The sequence below is a fragment of the Phyllopteryx taeniolatus genome, chromosome 10 (genome assembly GCF_024500385.1).
Source record: "Phyllopteryx taeniolatus isolate TA_2022b chromosome 10, UOR_Ptae_1.2, whole genome shotgun sequence".
Taxonomy (NCBI): Eukaryota; Metazoa; Chordata; class Actinopteri; order Syngnathiformes; family Syngnathidae; genus Phyllopteryx; species Phyllopteryx taeniolatus.
In genome coordinates, this window is record NC_084511.1 from 29,079,741 (window position 1) to 29,106,841 (window position 27,101).

General features: G+C 42.5%; 1 protein-coding gene across 3 annotated transcripts in view; it reads right to left on the reverse strand.

Annotated features, from left to right (window-relative positions):
• Positions 1–27,101, reverse strand: part of spock1 (SPARC (osteonectin), cwcv and kazal like domains proteoglycan 1) — a 58,620-nt gene that overhangs the window by 12,931 nt on the left and 18,588 nt on the right. For all 3 annotated transcript variants that reach the window (XM_061787966.1, XM_061787967.1, XM_061787965.1), the window contains exons 3-6: positions 17,568–17,613; positions 10,432–10,512; positions 4,659–4,773; positions 3,013–3,145 (exon numbers count right to left, since the gene is read on the reverse strand). In XM_061787966.1, the coding sequence (XP_061643950.1) occupies positions 3,013–3,145; positions 4,659–4,773; positions 10,432–10,512; positions 17,568–17,613 (375 nt within the window). The remainder of the gene's footprint in view (positions 1–3,012; positions 3,146–4,658; positions 4,774–10,431; positions 10,513–17,567; positions 17,614–27,101) is intronic.

Genomic DNA, 27,101 nt, shown 5'->3' on the forward strand with positions numbered 1-27,101 from the left:
CAAACATCGAGAGCACATATTGAATATGTTTTTTCGGTTTAGGTGTTGAGTTTCATTCTAGGCGAAAAAAAAAACCCCAAAAACATACGCCCGCTTAGTCTGCCTATTAGCGACTATGCTGATATTGTTTCTCAGACTGCATCAAAAACTGGTCTCCAGCCCCACAATGCGGCACATAACAGACACTGGTGGATTTATTTGAGGTTGTTCTTTTTTTTTTTTGGCACACTGTTGGATATTATATGACACACTCGGAGGGCCTCCTTGAGACAAACGACGGCAATTTCACTGCTTTCAGTTTACTTTGAAATGTATTGATTTGTATTTTCCCTACTGTTTGAAACAATATCGTCTGCCATGCCCATCCGATTACACACTGCAAAGTTCAGACCAGTCTCTTTTGTTTCTAAAGAAATCGCCAAGTAAGCCTTTAAGATATTGTTTTCCTGCTGACTGGAAAATTCATGTTGTCCTCACTCCATATCTTTAAAAATACCTTGTTTAATGACTTAAAACCTGATTGTCAATGTTTGCTACATTATTTGATTACGTTGCTGTTTTTAATTGATGATCTCAGACTTTTTTTTTTTTTTCTGGTGTGTGTTGAGATTGAGGTTGTCAATGGTTGTTTCTTGTCAAATGTTTTTTTTTTTTGAATTATCCATCCATCCATCTGCAGCGCTTCTCCTCACGCAGGTCGCAGGCGTGCCGGCGGCTATCCCGGCTATCTTCGGGCGTACACCCTGAACTGGTCGCCAGCCCATCGCATGGCGCATAGAAACAATTCGCACTCGTGGCGTTGTTTTATTATCTATTTTGGATTGCTGTGTCAGTTGTATCTTCTGTGTGGGACCCGCTCGCAAACGAGATGTTAACCCAGAGTCAAGTGCGACTTAAAACCAGGAGACAATGGTACCGCTGCCTCTTGCATGACACTTTTTAGTTAATATGACTGTTTTCTTATGATTATCTTGGTGTATCTTTATATCTGTGCCTTGTTGTTGTATATTGCGTGTCTTGTTTGTCTAAGACTGGACTTCAAGTCTGTAAATTCAGTTGATTGACTGATTGATTTTACTCTCCTCAAAGCGTTTTTATGCAGCGGTACTGTTAAAATGACTATTCATAATTGCACTAATCGGCAATATTTGGGACATTTGCTGAATAAAAAAAAAAAAAAAAAAACACAACTCTCTGTACTGCTGTCAACATATTGAATTAGCTGTCTGGAGAGGGAGACAGTAAGCGAGGAAGTCCGGGAAATGGACGGATGACCTTCCCCAGTCACAGTCTGCACACGCAGACGCTCCGTGAATCTTGATACTTGTCACTCTCGAGGGGTTAATGTGGTGTTAATGAAACTGTGTTTTAGCACCTGAGTCAGGAGTGACGGACTTCACTTAAGCGACTGAGGCTTCTCAGGAGATCTGAGCACTGCCGTCTTAATATGATGCGGAGCGTGAGTGTGTGTGTGTGTGTGTGTGTGGCTCTAATGAGAGGGGCGTGCAATGTAAGAATGTAGCCTGGATTAGACTGTGACAAAGCATCTCGCTCAGTCCGCCTGCTAACCGACTGAACCGTTTGAGGTGAATTGCTGCAGAGAGCACAGGAATTCCGTAGTCCTCCTCCTCGTTTCTCCTTCGACACTTCAGTCCCTCGGCACTGGCCGGTGGAGTAGGTCATTGGCAAGGAGGCTGAAAACGTCCTACAATCAGCAGGACAACACGTGGGGTTTGGTTTAGTTTCGATTCTTAAGTCCTGTAAACCCATTAAGCAAAATGCTGCTACCACATTCGCGACCTACATGCTTGAACTGAAAAACAAGCACAGCACTGTGCAATTGCTTCGGTCTCCTGGGATTTGTTGCTTTAGCAAAAAAATACCACTACCATGAATAATAATTCAAGGTATTTTTATTACAGTGCAGTCAGAACACACAAAAACAGAATAAAAGAGAAGAAGAAGAAAAAAAGGAGCACTGTAATTGACCGCGGCTCAGCCGCTGGTGAGGCCGCTTAAGGCGCGTGTTTTTTTTTTTTTTAGGGCGTGATTCAGCCGACGCGGCGCTGGGGAAAGCGGAGGACCGGATAGGAAAATCGAAATGGAACAGAACCGCCGCATTAACTGCGGCTTGATCGCTGGTGAGGCCGCTTAAAGCGCCTCGTTCTCGGCCCTGATCGGACTCGCAAAAGTGACGGAAGAGCGAGGAGGGGAAAAAAAACATTCTTCGTTAGAGCTGGCCGTCATCGGCACGGGCGAGGCTGCGCCTGACTTTTCTAAGTGTATGTGGCTCACTCACTTTTTGGTGCAAAAGACTCAAGGTCCCGCCTATAGCAATGCATGTTACTATAGGCGACCAAATTGTATACAACAAGTCATAAGCATAGATGGATGTCAGCAAACCCACTCACTGCTGGAAGGCCAAAAGGCACTGGAAATACTTCATCTTTTTTCGACACAGAGATTCATTCTTCACACGCCGCTCTACCTGTTCATATCAGATCACATTTGGATTCCCCCGGGCTACCGTGCCAATGTTAGCTCGCAGCCACGCGCAATCCCGCGAAGGTGACAATAGGCTCAATAGCCAAGGGGACTGCTTGCAACGAGTTAGACGATCAGAAGGGTTCAGAAGAGCTTTTTGCAAAGGGAGGAGAGGAGGGAGCTCAAATTCCTGGCAGGGACCTTGGTGACATTTTGGCAAGAAGGAGGGAAGATTCAGAAGAGGAACAAGGAGATAGAAAGATTCGGAGGAACAACTGTGAGGAAATAAAACATATTAACCATATGGCCGGGACTATTATTTATTTACCAATTGCTCCAAAACGGATCGTTGTTATTGGAAATTACGGCCAGTTTCATTTTCCTGAGCAAAAAAAAAAATAATTCATAAAGAGAACTTGTTAGTGAAAGATGGACAAACTGGACGGTACGGCTCCTTTAAGCTGAAACATAAAGAAAGTAAGATAGGTGTTCATAATCAAAAGAAGACAAATATTCGGGCGTTTTTACCTTGGAGGAGTAGGTGTGTCCATCGGAGCCACACACTGCGTTTGAAGGGGGGGCTGAACACAGTTTGCAGTTCCCGCGAGTGCCCGCTTCCAGCCTACGCTTGTGGCCCGAGCTGCCTTTGCGGGCCTTCACGCTACGTGACAACAGAAGTCACCGACGTTCACTTAAAAGACAGCCAGGTCAATACAGTACAAGCGGTTGTAAACTTCCAATGGCAGAGGGTAGCATTTTTTTTCAACATGCCCAAACTGCTGGAAGGAGAAAACAATAATATGACTTTCAATGAAAACGCACTGGAATTTGGAGAAAACCAACACATTTTTGGGGATAGAAAAGAATTTTGCAAAAAAATTTCCTTGTGTTGCTTGTTCTGTCACGTTGGAATTGAATGTCTTATTGTATTACAAATATGTGTGCTACTACCTATCATTTACTGACTGTAAAATGATTCCCTTTTGATTTGAAGTGTTTTTCCTCACGGTAGTGTCCCCTAACCCAATATGTTCCGTCGTGATTCGTGTGCCTTTATACATACTGAAAAGTACAGTACACAGTATATTTTTACGGGAAGAAATAGTCACCCCTGAAATATCCAAATATCCCCTCGTTCATATTTATTTACAGTGGGTGCGGAAAATATTCAGACCCACCAACGTTCACCATCCAACGTGATAGAACTGGGGAGGATCTGCAAGGAGGAATGGCAGATGATCACCAAATCCAGGTGTGAAAAATCATCATTCCCCAAAAGACTCGTGGCTGCGTTAGCGCAAAAGGGTTCCCCTCTAGCCGAGGGTCCGAATACTTATGGCTGTGTGATATTCCAGTTTTTCTGTTTTTAATAAATCTGCAAAAATGTCAGCAATGATGTTTTGTTTCTGTCAATATGGGGTGCTGTGTGTACAAAAAAAAAAAAAGAACTTAAATGATTTTAGCAAATGGCTGCAATATAACAAAGAGTGAAGCATTGAATACTTCCCCTACCCACTGTGTAGTTATCAGTGGCACTCAAGTCAGCACGAATAGAATCCTCACTCGTATGCATAAAGTAACAAATTATTGAACCAGAAATGATTAAATAAGAGGCTCGTGAGAACAGTTTAAACCAGGCTCAAATTATTTTACGGTCTGTGGCTTAAGTGAGCGATGCCGTAGCAAAATACAGATTGCATTGGAATCATTTGATGCATTAAGCGGTAAATTGGATGCGTTATTAGTTCAATATGAGGGGGAAGAATCCAAACAAATTGATTTAGAAGGTAATGACTTCGAAGCTAATGAGAAATCAATTAAACCCAATGACAAAAGGCAAAAAAAAAAAAATGAGTTTCAGACGCGCTTTGGTGATCATGACTTCTTAAGATGAAACATTTTTGGGGGGAAAAAAAGTGTTCGAATCGGGATCATTGCAAGGTTGAAAGCACAAACAAATTAGAGCTGATAGTGCCTTGACTGAGTGCACAGAGGCTACAAATAAATGTATTGTTTGACAAGAATTAATTGGTTTTGCAAAGATGTTTAAGCATTTCGGTGAAGCAGAGAGGAGTAATTTTATAGCGTTACGTTTCACTGCTATTTGGGAAGTCTTGTGGAATAGGGGCTTTATTAAAACGGCCGGCATAACAAGTCCTATTGCAGTTGCTTACCTGTGAGTTGGCTGCTTGCGATTGGTGCAGATGGCTGTTTGGTAGTCATGGCTGACACACACCTTATGAAGGGGGCAGCGCACTTTCAGGCACGGCTCCTTGGTGGTGTCAGGACCTACGTAGACAGCGGCAATTAAGGAAATGTCCTCTTGGACTGAGATTCAACAATAAGGATTAAGACCCAAACCAAACACAGCTAAAAAAAAAAAAACTCCAAGAACAAAGCATTGGACGATAGTGAAATGTCCTTCTATGAACCCTGATCTAAACGTGTAGGAATTACTCCCATCTAGTGTTGAAGGTTTGTATTGCATCCAAACGAATAGTGCAGTCCAGACCCTCAGTTTTTCCAACACGTATTGCAACAACGGTAGCCGTCGTATTTCAAACGAACACTGTCCAACAAAACCGGATGACAGAAGTTAGCTTTAGGCTAATTTAGGCAGTGTTGAAGCTGGCAAGTTCAGTTTCAAGATGGCAGACTGTCATGGCGCTCCCCTACTGGGTCACCACTCTTTCGGGTAAATAAAGCTAATGATAACGCGTATATAAAGGCAGACGGCGATTTTGGCCAGTTAACAACTGAAAATGTTAAACAGTGTCCCTTTAAGAACGTCTGGGGGAGGCACCCTTCAAACCTGGGCTAGCTAGCAGCTAACAGCTAGCTCACGAGTGGTTCAAAACCTGTCGACGGGTGCAGAAGTCTCTTTGAGAGCTATCGATTTGATTGCAGCGATGGCCTCTTCCCAGGTTCATTCGTTTTTAAAAAAAAACATATATAATCTGTTATCGCGGCACGGTGGACGACCGGCGACCGGTTCAGGGTGTACCCCGCCTCCATAGGCTGTGGCTCAGCCCAGAGAGAAAAGCTGCACAAGTCCTTGCCATTGCCGTTACTGCTCGATTAGAATCGTATAAAAGCAAATGTCCTTGTCTTCATTAGGAGGATAATGGCTTGTATTTCAGCCCCAGCTGGCATCTGACGAGTTTCAAACGACTTTTTCAACTGATCCGGCAATGCGCCATTGTCGACGGCGACATATTACGATGCTTTTACTCGCAGTACATTTCTAACGCGAAACCACCGAATACCTGTTGTGAGTGTCAAAGGATATTTGCAACTTTCTGTATCTTGATAGTAGACGGAAGCCACACTATCGGAAGCTAATCTCTTAATACTGTATATACTGTAGCGCCGTATGTTACACCCGAGCTTGTTTCCCCCGCAATCCGTGAGGTTCAAAAACCCGCTTGCCCTCTCGTACTGCGCAGTGATTGCAGCGTGATGATTGGCCGACATTCCCTCGTTATAGGCCGCCATATCGCAGTGTCTTTCCATCACTTGCTTATTTGGAGATATCTTCACCTCCGTCTATCGGTGCTGGGGAAAAGCCATCTTATTTCACTTCACTTCAAAATGACTTGATCGCCACAGGGGAGTGACAGACGAGTGCAGCCAAGAGAGCAAGAAGAGTTAAGAGCGTGAGAAGGCAGAAATACCGGCGGGGAAACGAATCTTGGAGCCGGCTAGCGGACGACCGGAGGACAATTAAGGATTAGTCCGTGACCTCCGCTCGGAGACAAACTGGAAATCAAGAGAACGCCATACGAATGAAGGATTTGATTTTCAAGTCAAACACTCAACGCATCGTATATTAGACAATGACTCAGACAAAACGTTCCACAGAGCGCCGGAACATGCGGCGTTAATTCAAATGCGAAATGAGCTTTTAAATGTTCTTGCACCCGTTGGGGCTTTGAAGATGCGCGGTTTATGCACTTTAAAGGTACCAACGAGAGAAGACGTCAACTCATGACATTCAGTCGCCGTGACTGACAAAAGGGGCTTCGAGCCTTTCAGTGCCACTCCCGAACATCAGAAAATGACATGCTGGATATTTAAAACAAACACACAACTTAGCTTAATGCCGACACACAATGTAAAACGCTATAGACGATATAAACGGATAGCATCGATAGTTAAGGTGGTTGAACGGATCATCAACGAACACATTCTGGATACATCCAGACAAAGCACACAGTCATAAAACCATATTCAGCGTTTTTATGGCATCCGATTAATTGTGAATTTAAAAGTTAGTACACAAGGTCATATCAGCCCGAAGACACTGGAGCACATCTTTGCTCGGATTTTCATGGGAGCAGCCTTAAAAACAAGAAAAATGGTTGGCCGGCGAGAGAAAGGCCATCAATATTCAACACGGAGCACATGCACAGCATCATGAGCTCACAGCCGCGACACTTCAAACAGGACTTTGAGAATAAAATATAGTATAAGTTGTAAAATGTCACTACAATTACAACCGGCACGCAATTCCCCTGGAATTCGCAAATTCGCTCGGTGTGCTTCTGTTCCTTACGAGGCAGCAACGAGCATGTCCTTCAGGATGCCAGAACGGAGACTATTGATTAGAACGTAGCGGCCAATATACGAGGCTACATCGCTGACAAGACCTGTCAGACACTGGAGGGTGACCTCAGATGAATTGCGCCCCAAGTAGACTCGAGGTATTTTTGGACTCTGTGTGCACATTTGTCCATTTTATTTGTGTGTGTGTGCTTTTTGGTTCGGCCTGCAATCCGGTCTTGGCTCTCCTGCGCTACCGATCCACACAGCGTCACACACGCGAGTTCAAATTTCAATCAACAAGAGCTTAAACCACCGTTCCCGAAAGGGACAAATCCATGGCTGTTGTTAGAAACATGCGCGACACATTCAAGTCTTGACTCGTTAAAAAGGATTTCTTCTATTTCACCTGCGGGTTGGGGGTGCTACCGAGGGAAACAAGACAAACAGATGATGAGGAGATAAAAATTGCCTCCACTCGCCGTATTGTCAATACTCCTCGGGGTTTCGCTGTCTGGCCTGTGAGAAGCGCTGGAGCAAAGGATGACGGAGAGATGAAAACACAGAGATGGGGCCTCTGGGCTGATGCGGTGACAGAATGGCTTCACCGTGCGGAAAAGGTATTATTGAAAACACGGGAAAATCCTATCGTTGCGGATGTAAGGGAGGAACGCTGAAGAGAAACGGCCTTCTTTCGTTTGAACATCCGTGGAAAAATTACACAAGGGGGAAGACATTCTGCGAAAAGATGGGTGATTTGCATTATTCATCACCAGTACGCTACCAATATAAACGCCAACAAATATACGCAATATAGTAGAAGTGGCACCCCAAGGGGCGGGAATTTGTTGCTGGCAGCAAAGTTGTTCTTGTTGCTTTTTTTTGTTTGTTTTTTTTGTAGAGGAGCACTCAGCAAGCAAATGCAAGTCTTTGAAGGCAGCTTCAAAGTGGAATGGCGTGGAGGATCGATTTCAGGTAGAAGTTGTTTACTGTCACGGTTTACGTCAACTTAACAAAACACGTTTTGCTCAAAATGGCGTGCGCAAGCGACGGATACAATATTCATCGATTGGCTCGCTCGGACGAATGGCGAACAAGGGAAGTTGAAATTCCAAGTAGAACGTGTCACATGCTAAAATCAACATCGGCATACACACAACATGAACATGAACATGAACGCTGGACAACTCCCCATCTCTTTTTCAGTCTTTATTTCACTAGTCCTTTTCCGTATTTGTGTGCGCGCGTGTGCTTAAGTAGATAAAAGGCGTTCCGGTCTCTTTTTCTGCCGCTACTATCGACCGAGTCATCGTCGTCCGCAAAGAACAATTGCAGATTGATTATGATCAAACAAAGCTGCGAGCCACACAATATGTAATAATCTGATAACCATCCACAAGACTAAAATCAACTCACGTTTTGTATACAAGAGAGTAAATAAACACTATTTCGATTTAGATTGAATTTAGACTCAGGCGGCTTCCATTATTTACTATGTGACACATACACGCATGTGCTACAACTATCTCAATCATTTCTGATATTCGCAAAGCAGTGTCGTTATATGTGGGCTGATTAGTAATTGTGAATATCTAGAAGAAGAAGAAAAAGAAGCAATTATTCAGTCTCAGGCAGGACAATGCTGCAGATTCTTGGTACAAAGATTATGCTATGTTGACATGCAGTTTATCTCACGGTGAATTATATCAAAACACGAAATTGCTTTTTTTCCCTAATTAGTCCGTCAGCAGAATACAATTTGTACAATTAAGTTGTAATTTCAATTTGCATTTTCATTTGTTCTTCGTTCCGTTTTCCATTTGCCGAGTCTCTCGTTAGTTAAGCAGCCGTCTGGAGCCTCGTAGTAAAGTTAGTGTCGCGTACAAAGAGGTCTCGTTGGATATCACTTATAAACCTTGGCACATTGTACAAACTGTGAAAATATTGAGTACCGTGCAGTGAATGAACACAGCTTCTTATCGATTTTCTCACTACTTAAAGGCTCTTATCATTTTAGTTTGAGTATTACTTCAAGATGATTAGAAAATACTAACAAACTAAATGAAAGACTTCAGATTTAAGGGACGGAAAATAGCGTCCAGTTGGAACTCAAAATCACCAGTGAGGTAATTTGGGTATACTAAAACTTTTCAAACATTATTATTATTATTATTATTATTATTATTATTATTATTTTTAAATTTAAGAACATTTCATACTGTACTGGGTGTTTTTAGGCCACACACGAAAAAAAAAAAAAGTGCTCCAATTTAACGAACAATCTGATTCAACGGGCGACCCCTGCCCCGCTATTAGTCCGTTGGACGGCGGTTCCGTCGTATATCGTTTCTCAACTCTCAACTGATTTGTAATCTAAAGACGTGCGACATTACACCAGCTTTGTAAAGTGGAGCCACATGCACGATTCCATGATTCAGCCATACTAGCAGATATAGTGTAGCAGATCAATGTCCATCCCCTACTGGCGACGGCGACTGAGCTCACCGCATCCAAGCTCTGCAAAATCACAAACATCAAAAGTGGCAGGTGGTCCACTGGGAGGATTTACCCTAATACGCGATTGCCTTTACGCCTTAATTTCATCGGAGGCATTTAATGTTTTCCGACTGTAATGATGTTAGCGCCGAAGCTAACCCTAGAAATAGCTCCGTGTTCCTGAAGGGGATGCCTTTGATCATTCTGTGCGCATTAGCCACGCTTCTATCTGCAGCGGACGACTAACAGTGCGCTTGGTTATCGCTCTGTTCCACACTGACGGATCTGCACGCTACCTGAGACGGCGAGCGGCGAGCAATTGCGCCCAACACGGCTGCATTGCACCCACAGTTTTATGGGGACGGAAATTGCAGTCAAGGCTCGTTGTAAATAAAGTGTTCCACGCGGCTGCGGGCTTTCAATCAATGTTTTATCCCTAATTCTTTTCCAGTCCAAATAACCATGGAAATATCATGTGCAATTCCTGTGCTTTTGTATTTCTGCGGCATCTTCGCATCTTTGCACACACTCACAACCGTAGGTAAGTATTTGTATCTTTTTGCATCTCATTTTCCATTTCGATTCCTATTTCACAAGGCTCAGGACTTAAAGTGTCGGACCTTGGGTATCATATTTTGTGCCAATGTGTGTTGGTATGACAATGGCATTTCTCGACTCTTTAATTAATGAAGGTATTTAATGGTGGTTAACGGTTCTTATCGGTAATACTGCTAATATCATACAACGGTGTGCATGAATTGGCTGGTGGCAGGATGTCCATGAAATCAAATGTATGGACGAGTCATATGATATTATTCCATAAGTGTAAAATCATTACGTTAGCGCTAAAGAAAAAAAAACAAAAAAAAAAAACACCTGAAACCGATTAAAGTAGTTTCTCAAACTTACCATCCTGTACCATCTTCTTGCCAGAACCAGTGTGGGTTTTGGTCCCTGGGTGTCCATATCTTCCAGGCTTTGTCTCCCGCTCTAAAAACACATATTTAAAAAATAAAATAAAATGCAACTGAAGCCAACAGTATCGAGTCCAGAAAATAGAGTATGATGCAAGGAATGTAGATTTTCTTCACTTTTGATGTAAGGACAATGCGCTGGAAATGTATGATCAATGTCCATTGTTAAGGATAATTAAATATTGACTTTGAAGCAGGAATTTTCATGCCAACGACTCATTCATTCCTTCAATGCGGAAATGTTGGTGTTGATAGACAAACCACACGTATTCAAGAGAGCTAAGAAAAAAAAAAATCTCTTCATTGACACAAAGTCACATGAAATGTACAAAGTGTGTCCGAAAGGTTCCAGGAGTGGTGTAACAAAAGATATATTTCCAAATCGAACTTTTCCAAGCGTTATTAGGTCTTTGGTCATTGACCTCATCTTTCGAATTCATACACAGAGCATCCAGATGGTTCCAAATGGTCATAAATATGAGCAAATGTTTGCTGTAAGAAGGGTAATTAAATAACATCTGTGGCAGAAGGTGTTTCTAAGGGCAACGGAACATTGAGACAATAATCGCCGCTGGCAGGACAAAGTTGACAAAACAAGAAGGAACCTCGATTTGTTCGAAAGCTCTTTCAGTTCAAGACGCAAAATTAGAAATGTGGTTCATCAGTAGGAAGCAGAAACAGGCTGACTTAATTGGTCATTTGGAAGCTCGCAACGTGTTGTTTTTTTTTGCAGGCATTTGTGCCAACTGGAGGGCGAACAAAACCGTCGCCGTCTCCTAAAATGTTCATGTTCGAAGTTGCAAAGCGGAAGTAAAATGGGTTTGACAGGTTGTCTGCCTGATTGTTATTTTCCCATTTATTAATCAACTGACTTTGTGCTCGATTGCGTAAAAGCACAAAAAAAACAAAACAAAAAAAAACGTTGTGAATTTGAGCGTGAACGCTTGTGTGCCGGTCCGGAGAAGCGTCCGCCTTTCGCCGAAATCAGATGCTGAACAGGATAAGCTGTATAGAAAATGGATGGATGATGAGCGAAAGCAAGGTATTTGTGACATTTTCCGTGGCAGTACGTCAATTATTCAGCTTGGTTTTCCTCATTCTCTCCTTTTCCAGGCCTTTATCTCTTGAGTTCTCATCACTCCAGGATTTTCTTCAATATTTTCCCACTGTTAACTTCTTAAGCTTTTGCCACTGCCACATGCATGCCTGAGGGGCCGCCGCTAAGACGGCAGTCGATGAGGGTGCGCTGTCTGAAGTTTATTTAGCCTCATTTGCAATGATCACAGCGGGGCGCAGTGGGCTAAAACCAAACGCACACAAACACGGAGTGGGCAGTGAGTTCACACACAGACGCAGGCGTTCGTGCAGGGGGGTGCAAGCGCTAAGGATTGACTTTGCCCGCTGGGTTGAGACGTTTTGGCTTCGGCCTTTTCCGAATTAGCAACAGCCACCGTACGACTGCAAAAATGTCATCTCCAAGAATCACGGCGCTCTCTGTACAGCACGTGTAACGGATAGTTTTTGTGTACATGCAACCTAACTCCACGCTTCGCCAGCGAGATCAGAGGGTCCATTCAAATCAGAGCGTGAAACAGTGCCGAAAGAACGCCTGTCGAGCGAGCTGTAGAGCCTGTGCCCATTATGACGCCCCCAAAATGCAATATTTGCGCAAGCCTGTTCCAGCTCACACGTTGTTCTATACAGTGACACGGCTGGCTCGCTGTTTGTATATCCTCTCTCTGTCTTCTCTTATCACTTTCTCGCTTGCTAATTCTTTTAGCACCGTGCGCTGCAGCTCAAAGAAGGTGATGGCAGAACGTATTGCATTATGAAGCAGACAGCGAGTTGGAGAAGGTCGAGCGCAGCGAGAAGGGGGGGCTGATTAGAAACGGGAGCAGATAGACAGAACGTATTCAGAGAGACGCTAGGTTAATGAATCGGAGTAATAGCTGATTAAATCTAAAACAAGAATGGCGGTAAAGGAATGTGTCACATCTAATCAGGTCGACTGGTAATTTGGAAGCGGCAATGCTTTGTTTTTCCAGTCATCGGTGCCAAATTGGGCAAATTGGTGTTGAGGGGGATTTTTAGTTTTTGCTGCCAAAACGGTTACTATGGTATCCACCGACTGACTGATGTAATCTAACAGTACTTTATCATGTGGGCGGGTGCGGTGAACACGTGACAAGCGACCTTGGTCGATCTTTCTTGTGTGGCCCCTCTTCTGCCTCGTCTCCATTGTGTCCACAAGTAGCCTCTCAGTGGCAAGTTTGACTCTCATTTGCCTTTCTGCACTGGCTGCGATAATGGCTTGCTGCTATTTGCAATCCTGCCTTTGACTCCCATCCAATCACAAGCTCGCAAATCTGTTGGGCAGGCCGATATAAAAGAACCCCGAAAGCAGCGGTCTGGAATACTGATTTGGGTGTTGGTCTTGTTCACAGTACAAATGTTATCTCCTGCCAAGGACTCTTCCAAAGCTCTTGTCCGTGCGTCAGGCTCGAGGGCCTTTTCAGGGAAACTCTCCAAAGATTGCAGATGGGATGGCGCAGAAAATCAAAGGATACAATGGCTTATGAATAAGTATATCATCAATGAAGAGAAATTCCTAAACGTGTGTGTGAGGAGGTACGACTTGATCAGAAATACAGTATATAAACTATACGCTGTTCTCAAAGAGGGATAACATGGATAACGTAATCCACTCACCATCATGGCGACGGCCCACAGCAAATTTCCATTTCGGCGAGAGTGCATTCTGCTAGATTTGAAATGATAAAAGGAATGACTATCGCACAACAGATTGCTGCGGTGGGTTGCAGGCGGCGCGAGCGAAGGCGGCAACAAATGTGTTCCTGAGAGCATATGGTCACCTACACGACAATATGTCCGCTGCATAACCATATGGCTTTTTTGCGCTCATGTTTAATGCAGTACAAGATATAGGATGATGTTGTCAAGCCATTTAATAATAAGAGTATCATCGTAACCCGTACGGAGAAAACATAATCTAGAATGGCCTCCAACATTCTTTTATGTTGTGGGTCTCATTATTATTCCTAACCGTCTCCGCTGTAGATGATTATGAATCGGAATTGAAATGAACGACAACTGGAGATTAGCATTCTGTACGTGGCTGGAATGAGATAGAACACGTTGACACGCTGTGTTTATCAACGCCGTTTGGGGTATATAACGTTAAAAAAAAAGGATTTTTTTTAAAATCAGCGTTTCTGAATCTATTTTTAGGAAATTTGGACGAGCACAAGAAATGCATGACACCGTGAGCTAATATTTATCTTGGGCAATCGGTGATACAGGCTTGTGTCAAACACACACGCGCACGCCCACGCGCGCACACACACACGCCTTCTTGTAGACCGGTAGACGTCGGCATCGTAGCGTCACGTTTTACAGAGAACCAACGCGTTCACCATCGAGTACCAGAAATAGGTCACTGAGCTGTCACCATGGAAACATCAGAAAAGTTCACGTCATGGGTGTGAAGACGTGTCCAAAAGGTGGATGGGGTTAAGACGTTACACTGCGCTAAATATCATTTCCAGAACAGGAGAATGCTTCAGGGTGGCATATGACTCATAATATCAGCTCATAATTACGTTAGCTTCCAACATTTGAATGAATGAACAGGTTGAATGTGCTGTTTGGATTTCAAATTGAGTGGATAGTACAATTGCAACAGTCAAAACAAAATGGAAGTCAAGCCATTCTCCTCGTTCAACGGACAATTTATGACTATTAATGGAGCCATCATTTCTATGACTTCCCCATGTCACCCCCCAAAAATCGGAGATTTTACACACATATGATAAAAAAAATACAATAAAATAGCAAAACATTACAAAATCAAGGAAAGAGATTTCAAGAGACATTTTATTGGTACGTGTAAAAAGTTTGGCGACTTATCAAGGGACCCCGTGCTTTCAATATTCGTCTCCGTTTTCGTGATGGCTAAGCACTTCATCGTGATATTGACCCAGTTCGGCGTTCCCACCGGAGTACAGGAGGAGACCCCGCAAATCTGAACAGGATCAGCGGAAGAGAAAACCGACTTTCAAGGCAATTGGAATGCAAGAAAGTTAACAAGAATCAAGTACAATTTGATTTACCAACAGTGGACGTGACTGCTTACAATTCAGAACCACCAACGAGTCGACTGATTTCATTCATTAGATTTTATTTTATTTATTTATTTTTTTTTACCGAGAGACGCATTAATCAGCGAGCGATTCATCAAGGGGACTGGTTTTTTCCTGCAGCAACCTTGCAGCTACTGATGAGTCTCCAAGGGCGACAAGCGATTCATTAGTCAAACTCAGATCAGCGGGCGCTGACGGATTCTAGTATCCTTTAAGTTGTACTGACCTGCCGCCAAGTGTGGTGGTCACATTTGACATTCTAATTGGAATGATGTAAGTTGACCTCACACACACATAACACATACTCCCCCCCCAAAAAAAGTGAGTACAGAGTGATGAGCTGATTTGGACGCATTTCTGTGGAAAAATGGCTTCGATAATCGGTTTGAATGTACACTAAATATAAAAACTCTACACAGCCCAGTTCAAATGGCAGGTTTTAAAAAGATGTGTAGACTTTTTATCTCCAGTGTAGCTTGTGAACAGGACCCAGTAATTTCAGCTGCTGGACAACAAGAAGAAGCTAATGCCTTGATTTACTGTCTCATTTCCACACAACCTAGCAACGTTTTTTGACAAGATTGGCTTTGTTGAAGGATTCCAACATTTTCCCAAAATGGTGCCGAGGATCACAAAGACTTTGAAGCTCTCAACGGCTGTGAGCTGGCGGGGAAAATTGTCCCACACCAGCTGGGTGAAAATGAACTTCATGAGAAGGAATGCAGGCCCAGAATTGCACCAACTGTTCCCAAATTGTCAGATTGATTTCCTTTATTCAGTTGCTGTCTAATAGTTCTCCTGTCCGTGACTCTCCGGAGGACTGTTTGCATGCGAGTTACTGCACGGCGGAATTGTGAGCGTGCCAGTAGCAGAGGCGTCATACAGGTTCTCGCTCTGCAGCAAGGGAGCCATTGTGGTGCTGCAGCAGAATGGAACAATTCAAACATGATTGAGGAACATTTCTTCGTGCCTCCGCACGCTGGTATCGAATTTTGCGTCATCGTCTCAACAAAAAGCTGCTTTGTTTTTGCAATACATAAAGTGAAGATGTCGACAACACATTTAAAATAGAACATTATATGTATATCATCACGATTCGTCCTGATATGAGTCCGGAAATGTGGATTTGCTGAGCGCTTCTCCACACCCGTGCAAATTCCAAATCGAGTCGGCGCTGAATCGTGTGCTAGCACGATTGCTAGCACACGATTCAGCGCTAGCAAATATATGATAGAAAAAAAAAAAAAAAAAAAAGCAAATAATGGCCCATATTGCAAGGCACCACTGTACAATAAAGATTGATGTAAAAAAAAAAAAAAAAAAAAAAAAGCAAATAATGGCCCATATTGCAAGGCACCACTGTACAATAAAGATTGATGTAAAAAAAAAAAAAAAAAAAAAAAAAAAAGTTCAAAGTGTGTAAATCTTAAGTATCGGGTTAAGCTAATACAGTGGAAAGCCTATGGTAACACTAGTTGTGGCTAATGCTAGTAGTGACCGACTACAATTTGGAAGCTATTAATTGACAGGGCATCTATATATAAAATCATAAAATTGAATTGTAATGATGGAACATAACATTTCCAACATACTGTGTTATTTTGGTATCGCCCGTCAATGGTACAAAGAGTTCTGGAAGTCTTGGAATGCGATGAAGCTTTTAGTCCCTGGTTACAAAAACGAAATGAGGTTTATTTTGGTCTTTTGTTTCTCTGAGAATCAGATTGAATTGTACAATTTACACTGATGTAAGCGTCATCTTACGAGGCACATTATCGGAAATAAGCTGGCCAGATAAACGCTTCCCTTGGTGTGTTGAATGTCGTGTGTGGGTGTGTCACAGATAATGAGCGAGTGTTTGGAATAAGTGTGTTTAGTCAAGAGTTATCACACACACTTGGGTGTGATTGATACAGCAAACTTGACTGTGTCGCAATTGCAGTTCCACATAACTGAATCCGCTTTTGCTGCAGGCACGCACAAGCACACACGCAAGCACACTTTGGGCATTAGTTTACTCGAAGCTGGAAGTCTCAGATGAACACGACCTGTGCGTTCCTTAGCGCACTCGCATCCGAGACATACCCGATTTTTATCCACATACCAAAGAGGCCCGGCTCGGATATGAGAGAAAAAAAAAAAAAAAAAAAAAAAAATAAAATCGGGATTGTACTGTTCTCCTTGACATGAAAAAAAAAAAAAAAAAAAAAATCAGGTTCATGTCACATATGGATGAAGAAATTGCAATTGACCTGCAGTGTGAACATAGGCTAACAAAGACTTGGTTTTGTTTACAGTATAACAAACAAACAAACAAGCAAACAAATGATTTCCTGATGATAGCGGTGTACTAACATTGGGGACAATAACATTATGCTACAGGTGAACCATGGTTTCCATGGCAATGACAGATACTTTGGTCCATATTACAACCAGATGTTTCAAGATGTTTGAATAGCGGTGCCAACCTGAAATCATGTCCTTTGGATTCCAGCGCTAAAGTCATCACAGGTAGTTTAACCACTAGGTAACATAGAGTACACAACAATAAACGCTAGCACAAAAGAAGTTTTGTAAATATTTCTTTACCATGTGTTGTAGATTGGTGGGGTACAGATCATAAATGAAAGGCTCATATTTATTTTCGTATGACGTGTGTTAAATGCCATACAAAATGTAAACGTCAATCTTGTCATACAGTGTAAGTTGTGTCAATGTTTTGTGTTAAGCCGCGTTATATCCCTGTGTAAAATGTCTTTTTTTTTTTTTTTTTAAATCGGAGAATGTATGAATTGAAAATCCAAAATGGTCCGAGGTGCGTACAGTGTATTGAAAAGCTGCTATGGATGTACAGTATGTTGGATCATAAAAGCTTCAATTATCAACTTATCGGTTTATCGGAAAGACTCACCTTGGTCTAGGGACCTGGCGGGAGCCCAGCTTTTGAAGTAGTCATCCTGAACGGAAACACAAGAGGGAGAAATCGTCTCACAACTCAGTGTTGAATGTTGAAAATGTGGTTAGAATTGGACAAAGCGGCAAACAGCACAGACTTCAAAATTCCGATTCCGTTGCATTCCGACAAATGGACTTGATTGGAAACTTACGACATACGATAACTGAAGTCACGGTAGCGCTTTAGGACACGCACGTGGGGTATTATACAACCCCAGTGATGCTCAGTGCGTCTAAGATTACAGAGTGCCTTGCTGTTGTAAAACAATGAAAATATAAACTATATATATTTAAAAATGTCCATAGTATTCAGGGGCTAGGGGAGAGAAGAAATGTTTCATCCAAATTACAATAACCCAGAAACCTTTATGTTTGATGACAGGAAGAGAGCAAAAGGTCTTTTTTGTAGACTATATATTTGTAATATTTCTGCCCCGAAAGTAGTCTGAAGTTGTTTTAGCAGCCGATGCACGCTCGCATGATGGCGTCTGCATCGAAAGTAGACGCTAAATCAGAGGTGCGTGTCAAGTCGGCGTTGGTGACACAAAGCGCATCAGACAGAAATAAGCTGGCGGATTTTGATCTTGGTCTCCACGTGAGCGGAGGAGAGGAAAACACGAGGAGGTGGAAATAAGCAAAAGTGGAAATGAGATGAAGCCTCATTTGAGGCTGCCGGCTTCACCGCTAACCTCGTTTCGCTTTTCTTTGTCTTGAATCCATCGCTCATGATTACAAATGAATTGTTCATGCTTGTCATGTCAGAAGTCCCAAAAAATGTATTTGATGACATTTTAAACTGAGATACTCAACTTCATTTGGATAAAGATGGGGAATTTATCAAAATGCATTCAAGCCTTGATTGCGATTCTTTATTTATTTAGTCCTTGCTACCACATGATAACAATAAAGCTGGATTATATAGTATAAGAAGATAATCGCAAGAAAATAATCAATATTTTGGGGGTTTTGTTCAATTGCTGGAGCAAATATATATATATTTTTTTTAAAAACAATGTTTTTATAAGCGTGCCTAAGTATGACTTCTGTGCTCCACAAATTCCACAACTTTTGGGATGAGGGACCCCAAATGAGCCGGGCTTTAACACCTTTCCTGATGTTGTCCGACCTCGTTAATGCATTTGATGAGTCAATCTCCTCAGGTCCCAAAAATATTATCATCCATGAAATGTTCCCTCCATGAAGGTATAACATGAGAAATACGTGTCTGACGATCCTTCAGAAATGCTAAATGTTGTCGATTTCACTTTGTGGCCGAAGCGGAATCTGCTCTTTGGTTCCTTTGTAGTTCCCAGCAAAGCAAGACTTAATGCGACACCATCGCCGGCGTTCCTGTCGTATTGTGCCGCAGCGATAAAAAGACGCGTCATCCACCCGAGCGTGCGTCTGTTGCGTCGTGTCCCTCCGCCTCCGCCAATGATTACGATATCCCTCCTGTTGTGCATTTCAAGAAGCGCACACTGAATATTGCACCTTGAGGTACAACCTTAGTCTCCTGCCTCCATCTGGTTTCTACCTCAGGTTGTGTTTGTGTTTGCAGTTTAAGGTCTGCAGTCCTCTTTTTGTTTTAATACTTCATTCAAAAAAAACAAAAAAAAAAAACGACCCTTCAAGCAGCAAGTTTTTCCCTCACGTTTTTGACACTGAAGGGTGAAAGCGGCAGTTGGCTACTCATGTGGACTGGACGTGTGGCGACAATGGGTAAATGCCAGTATGTTCAGGGTAATAGCTTTCAGTAACATTATGAGAAGAGAAAAAAAAAAAAAAAATACGAACGAGTTCATTTTCAAATTGGTGAACTGAATTTTGGGGCGAGTTGGCGGAGAGCGCGAACTTTTCCCAACACTGTATATAGATTACACACAACAACGGAGCGAGCGACTTACCTCCGCTTCCTTCAAATGATTGCCGAGGAACAGATGGGAGAGAGAGAGAAAAAAGGAAAAACAAAAAAAGAAAGGTCAGTGATAATGGCAGAGTGTGTGACGTCTATCTGACAGAAAACAAAACCCCGGCGACTCATTCCGAACGTTACTCATTCTGGACAAGAGATTCATTGAACGTGAATCGGAAGGCGATGAATAGCAAGAGGACTCATACGTGGACGCACTCGCGCTCACAGCCTTATTTTTTTTTTTACGTGGCGTGCAAATTGTACAGGATTTTAGTGAGGATTCTTTGCGTAGACTTGGCCAGGTATCCCGGTATCCACTCGATTAGGCTTCTCAGTTATTTGAGCGCGAGGTTGAATATGTTTTGTTCATTCGACTGGTAGCTGGATGAAAAATGAACTGCATTAACGATCCCTGATCAGGTATGGAACAAACATCCTTCTTTTCTGTCTTCTGCTTTCTTTGACACAACTAAACTGAAACCCATCATCTGATCATGTGGAATGGATTGTTTTGTTATTGATTTCGATATAATGAAGTCAGCGGGCATCATCAGGAAATAAGGCTCCCGATGTTGTTTTGTTTTGCCTTTCCGCTATTGTTGCTAGAATGTTTCTACTGCAGCGGTTGCATTTTCTCTCATCAATATTCAGTGTCGAGGATGGCCTGTCCGTTCCCATGACCCCTATTAATATTTCCATGTGCCATCCCAAAAAAAACCCGCGCTGTGACACGACCTCAATGCCAAACCTTGCAAGTGAATACGAGGAGATCAAACTAGCGTGTTATTAAAGTCGACTTTGATAGGAATCTTGCTCACGTTCATTTGAACTTTCAGTTCATCTGTGGGATGATTTTGGTCAAAACATAAATGGGAGTTATTCACGCATCCCTGTGTTTCAATTCCAATTTGTATTTAAAATGCAATGCAGCCCGCGGTGTCTGAAATTAGGGCTCCTTCATTCGAAAACCTTGCGACGTTGATTTCATTTAGCGGTGCCTCTGCATGGTTAAGTCCAAACCCCTTCGTGACACAGTTTGCACTTTCATTGAGATGCAAAAAAAAGTACGTGAGCACATTCTGTAATATGTTTCGTGAAGCCCAAATGTCCCGAACGCACAAATTCACACACCAGGATTTGCCAAATCAGCGAGTATTCAGATCAAATGACAAGTGCTCATGATAGGATTCACGTCTCAGGCAGGACAGTTCGACGAATTAACTCAATAAAACTCCCAATTATAAAGGAGAAAAATAAGACAAATAAGTCATGTAACCAGAGAAACCTGCCTCTGCAAGTCCCCAAGTGCATATACAGCAGTAGGTCGGTGTGGCTGATGAGCAGCTGCCTTTTATGCAATGGACCTTTTCTTTTTGCCATGTTTTACATAAATAAGTTCGAGCAATAATATACCTCATCAACAATGCCCTCGAACTTTGACTTCACAGTGTCCGTCCATGCTTGCTTGCAAATATCTGCTTGAGATATTTGTCATTCAATGCAAATAGAGAGGCAAGCTTTGCCTGCAACATATAAAGTTCCCGCAGTTCATGTTAGAATATTCCCTTGGCTGGAGAGTCCTTAATCCCCTTCCTCTCGCTGGCGCGCATCTGCTCGAGGGACCCGAACAAACACGAGCTGGGATACGGTCTTCGTTCAGCGGAGCTGACGGATTCATTTACAGTAGCAAGGCAGAATCGTGCGCAAGTTTGACGTTTGGCCCTGCCTCAACAAACAAAGCAGCACAAAGTAGAAGCCATGATGATGCGGTTCCGTCTTAAAAACTCATTCCTCAATAGTCTGAAGTGCGATTGAAACAGCTCAGTCGACTTCATCCCAAAAAAAAAAAAATAAACCCAGACGGTTCTTTGATTGAATGGTTCTAAAGCAAGATGCACCGCCCCCCCCCCCACCCCCCACTCCACCCCCCCAGCGTCAAGAACCGCTCTTCAACCAGCAACACCGAATTGTTGACCAAGAAGGTTCAAACACTGCGCGACCACTACTTTGTGAGTACCACCTCCCATCGTGCGGCCTCCTGACGGAAGACTCGACAACACACGGTGATTACAGCCGGCACATCTGCAGAGCCATCAGCTTTTCTGGTGACACTTCACGCCCCCCGTCTCCCCCCCCCCCCCCCCCCCCATCCCGCACACGCACGCACTCTCACTTCGACCTCCTCGTCAGGATGAAGGTGCTGAGCCTTCAAGCCCATTTCGCAACAAACAGCTTCATAAATCACGCTGTCAGGTTGCTGAACTCTCTCCACTACTTCCCTGCTCTTCCGCCTGTCCCTGGACTGTAACACATCCGCTTGAAAAAAAAAAAATATATATATATATATATATATATATATATATATATATACAGGGTGAAAAAACAAACCAAAAAAACAAAAATACGGTGTGAGAATAATGATATTTCAATTCTCCGTATGCCTAGTACATATTGTGAACTGGCAATGAAAAGCGTTGAATCTTGAGCTTAATTCTAAAAGTAAGCTACACCTTCAAAATCCCACAAAAAAATAAAACAGTGTTGGTTTGAAACAATGTAAGACATGAAATCCGGCGCTTTTCAAATCCTGTCACATGCGACAGACCATTACAAGACGAATACAAACTTTTGTTCGAGGTGACAGGACTCAAACGTGTTTATGAGATCATGCCACACGTAATCATAATCTTTAATAAGGAGTCTTTACTGTGGAAACTCGTTAATTGTCACATTCTTTGCCGATGACTTTTCCAGCCGTGACTTTGAAGGCATTATTATAGCCGCTACCCCCAACTCAGCATTTATTTTATTATTATTATTATTATTTTTAAACCTGTCCTGTTCAGCTGCATGGCCTTGCAGAATGGTGGCTCTGTGTGCCTTTTGTGCTGGAACAATTTTGCTGTGCAACGGTTTGAAATAGTCCCTCTGCTTATTTTTTATATTTTGTAATTATTCTGATGATCATTGAAAAATGCAGCCGGACAGAAAAGGGTTTTATGCGACAGAGTGGACAACGGGAAACAAGATTGAGACTGTCTCGATATTTGAGCACAAGTAATATTACAGCTCGCAAAAGAGCTCACGCTAGACTGCCATAGACGTTTCTATTTGTCAGCTGGAATCCAACCGTTGACTGCCACGAACAAATTTCTCCGACAAGTACACTGGGTAGGTGTCGAAGTGGGTTTCTCCAATGTGTCTGCAAAATTCAGGTTTACAAACAACTGTAACGACTAACAGAAACAAATGCAGGGAAGCAGGGAGGAAAGGCGGGAACGCAGTCGTCTCGAAAATGTATTGATTCACAAGAACAAACAAAAAAAAGGCAAACGAGGATCATGGAAAATCCAAACGCTAAATGAACAAAGTCCCAGAAAATCAACAATCAAAGTAATGAAGTCTCATCGACAGAGATGCATGACAACTGCTACAATGTCAATAAACAGACAGACTGAAAGAAACAAGGGAACGCAATACAAAGCAACTGAGGAAACAACGAGGCACACCTGGACAAGACGCGAGCGGCTGGAGGGAGCTGATTGGTAGGCACGAGGAACAGGGTTAGCGAGAACTGGTGGAAACGAAAACCTCGCGAGCAACACAAGAAATGAACGTGGCACACAGGGGAACGAGACAGAACACGAAACAAAGTGAAACATAATACAGAAAAAAACAAACAGACATAACATACGATGTTTTGGCAGGTTGGCTGATTATAATGTCGCACGACGCAATATTCGGTGGGTCTTGAAAGAGCAGTAAAAATCCTCTAAAATGGCTGGCAATACCGCTTTGAAAACAACTGGCAGTGAAGGAGTTCATGGATGACTAAGCACTATAAATACCAAAATAAGTTCAAAGTTCATTTTCCTTAATGTGTTCCCTTCAAGAGAATGCAGAGGAAAAACAGAATACAAACTTGATTTCGAACGTACGAGGTCATTCTCGATTCAGAAGCGCTTTTTACATCGCCGGATCCAGCCAGGATTTATCCGCCTTTTTTGTGAGTGCATAATGGGAAGAAATAAATCACACTGCCAATATTACGGCAACAGACTGAGCCGTGACAGAACTGGCATGACGTGTGTGGAAATGGTGAATGCCGGCAGGGTGGGTCAGGGCCGTCGAGTTTCACGCTGAACACAAAGTCAGCTGGCGTCACACATCGAGGTCTGATTACAGGACGCCGGCGCACTGGAAAATGCAAAAGTGGGCTTTTCGCCTGAGGCAGAAGCAGTTGCCACAATTCCGAGGTCAGTCTGCCAGTGTTGGCAATTAAAAACAAAAAGGAACAAAAACACCAGATGAACCTGTCAAGACTAAAGACCTGTTGCCTGGGAAAACAAAAAAATGCTTTAGTTAGTGGACCAAAAACCATCGGAGTGTGACGAGTGTCCTTGATTTTCATATCCGCGAGGTGAGATCCTTCAGCAAGTAACCGCTTGTGTCGCCCGTAGCGCAGAAGATGATGAATGGACTTCGAGCGCCTGCTTTGTGCCGACATTATCTGCAGTGTGTCAAACACTGGGAAAAATATCATTCAATTGACATCAAAAACAATCACAGAGAAAACGGCGAAATCAGCTGATTTTGGGATCTTTCATTTTCACTTTCAAATTGTCCCCAGGAACTAAGATATAAATTAGACACGCAGTGTCCTATTACGTGGATGCTTAGCCGATAAAGAGATGTGACAGTAATTGGATCCATATGTTCGCACCGGTGAGCACAGAAAATGTTCTACAATGGGCTCCGAGTAGAACTTGGATAAGTAAAGAACAAAAGGAGGGCAAAAGACGTTAAACCTCAGCAAAAGACCTCATTTGTATTCAAACGGGGATTGTCCTAGTGCGCTGCAATGCGAGCGGAAGCGTAGCACATGTATAAAGCATATAGAAATTCGGGAAGGGATTACGCAACTGCTGTTGTTTCCTATTGAATCAAGGTAATAACTCAAACAAAAGTGACAAGCGCTTGGAAATGTATTCGTCTGTCAAATTCTGATTTCTTTCAGATATGTAAATTAAAAAAATGTTTCATATTATGTACTATTTTTTTTTCTTCCCCCTTTTTCATATGATGGAGTGCTTCATTCATTGTAGCGTCCCCAAAGTGAACATCGTTCTTTTTTTTCTATAACTTTCAATTATAGATGAATTGTACAGTTTTACATTTCACAAGATAATCAAAATAATCAAACATTTTAGAGTATAAAAATAATGCATTTGTGTGGCGACGATATCCAACATTATGGACTGTTCTCGTAGCTTGATTTTTTTTTTGGATTATTTTTTTTTTGTAGCATAAACAGAGGTTGTCGTGAACTGTTGTGTTTTCCCAAATAATGGAAATATGGTAGCACCAGAGAGCAGTACAGAATGTGCAATGACATCTGCTTGAGAAAATGGGATAGAAATGCTTATCGGGGGTTTGGATCCGCTATATTTCATGGGAGGTTTCCCGCAGATTTTCTTCAGGAATTGAATTGTGTTTTCTCTTTCTGTTCCAAACACCGTCGTTGACTTTCTTGCGAGTAACAACCAAGAGTACCAACTATTACGATCATTCTAATTGGAATATTGCACGTAGAAATGCATTTCTGAGTGAATGCGCGTTTGTGTTCCCCCCCCCCCCCCCCCCCCTCAAAAAGTGCAGCATACATTTTTGCGCATATCCAGCATCACGCCTTTGTACGCTCTGAAGTGTTTACGATCTTATCCAGCGGCGTCCCTCAGCTCCTGTGAGCATCCCACTGTGATCGTGCCACCATGGCTACAGGCCAAGAGTTAAGCCAATCAAACAGACTTTCTTACCCAACTGCTCCACTGGGGAAACAAGGAAAGAGCTCAGGAGGATGAAGAGATAAATATGCTTTGGTCTTCTCTGTTTAATTCTCTCAGCATTTCTGCGCATTTCTGCAGTGGCATCTGCTCTTCAATTGTCTTCTTACTTACGACACCTGATTTGGATTTCTGATCTGACATTTTCTGCGAACCGTTTTTCTTGCGTGCAAAAGTGACTGAAACGATTGTTCAAAGCAGGCTTACGGCAAGCTCGCCGCATTACACTGATATGTACCTACACGTCTTTAAAGGTTGCACCAGATTCCAATCGAACAAATGCATACAAATTATTTAAACCGAGTCCACTAGATTTTTCACAGAGACTTTCAAATGGTGGTGGTTGGTCTATAAAGAAGTAGGAGTCTGCTTTTTGTTTTCAGCATGTGGGCTTTAAAACGTAAACGCTTTGGTCAGCTATAATTGCATTTAGACTATACCGGACTATACATCCATTTTACTGGTCCATCAGTAAAAGTATTGATTTTTTTTTGTTGCAGGAACTGGTTACCGGAGAAATGTAGACGAGTCCAAAGATATAATAGCTACACACGAATTGGCCAACTCTGCAAGGACCACAACATTTTTGGGGATACGTTGTCAAATTTTCTTTTATTCATAATGCTAAACTATGTTCATCCGAACTTTTCCTTTTACAATGAGATCAAAATAAAGCTGATCTGGATCAGAGGTGACAGTGGAGGAGACCAGGGAGAAAGAGTGATTAATGGTTGATTCGAGAAATAGTTGCACCTCAACTACATTTATTGCACGTCCTTCCAAACAATTTCTCGATAGAGTAGACCAGTCGTAACTGTGAGTTACTTTGAACTGTAACGGGGTGACTATTGAATTTGCTGCAAGTAACTTTAAGCGGAAGGAAATAAGCAGGGTAAACGCATGGTCAGGCAGATGAATCACTGTCCAAATGTATAAATGCTAAATCCTTTAGCGTGCAGAGATTTTGGAAAGAAAGTACTGCACTGAATTGTTAGCACTGCTGCTCGTCAGTCTCTAAACGTTATGGACCATTAAAAGTAACTGACTATCCCGAAAAAAACAATCGCTGGGTAATGAGGGATCAAAGGTGGGAAAGTATGTCTGCATTGCTACCGCCAAACATTGTCCAAAAATGGATTCAGCAACGTAAAAACTAAATCCAGTTTTTGAATGGGAAGAATTGCTATTGGACTGCTCGCCGTTCTGATTTGATCCAAGTATCCTGCCGTTCCCTTAATCCCTATCCTTTCATTTCCCCCATTCTACAAACAAACAACTGTAGCGCTCTAACAAGTCCATAAGGGGATCGGGCGCTTCCAGCTCGGTGATCTCCACACGGATCAGTTGAGGGTTGTGATCTCTCTCCATTGATCACAGTTTCCAGAACATTCTTGATTGCGACCCCATGCTGCTGAATGTATATATACTTTTTTTTTTTTTTCTTTTCATGCTGTGTTTGAAACTGAGAGAGGATTTTTTTTTTTGGGGGGGGGGGGGGGGGGGGGAAAAAAAAAAAAAAAAAAAAAAAACAGCTACAAAAAAATAAATAGAATTTAATGAGGCCCCCAGGGAAAAGCACCCCCGATGCATTCTGTGGTGCAATGAAGCCTTGTTTTCCACTTTAGAGGTGATACAAGAATCTCAGATCATATGGAGCCCATTCTCTCTTTTGCAGTCAATTTAGCGATGATGTACAGTGCAGTCGGGAAGCATTAGGCTAGTCATATTTCTTTTG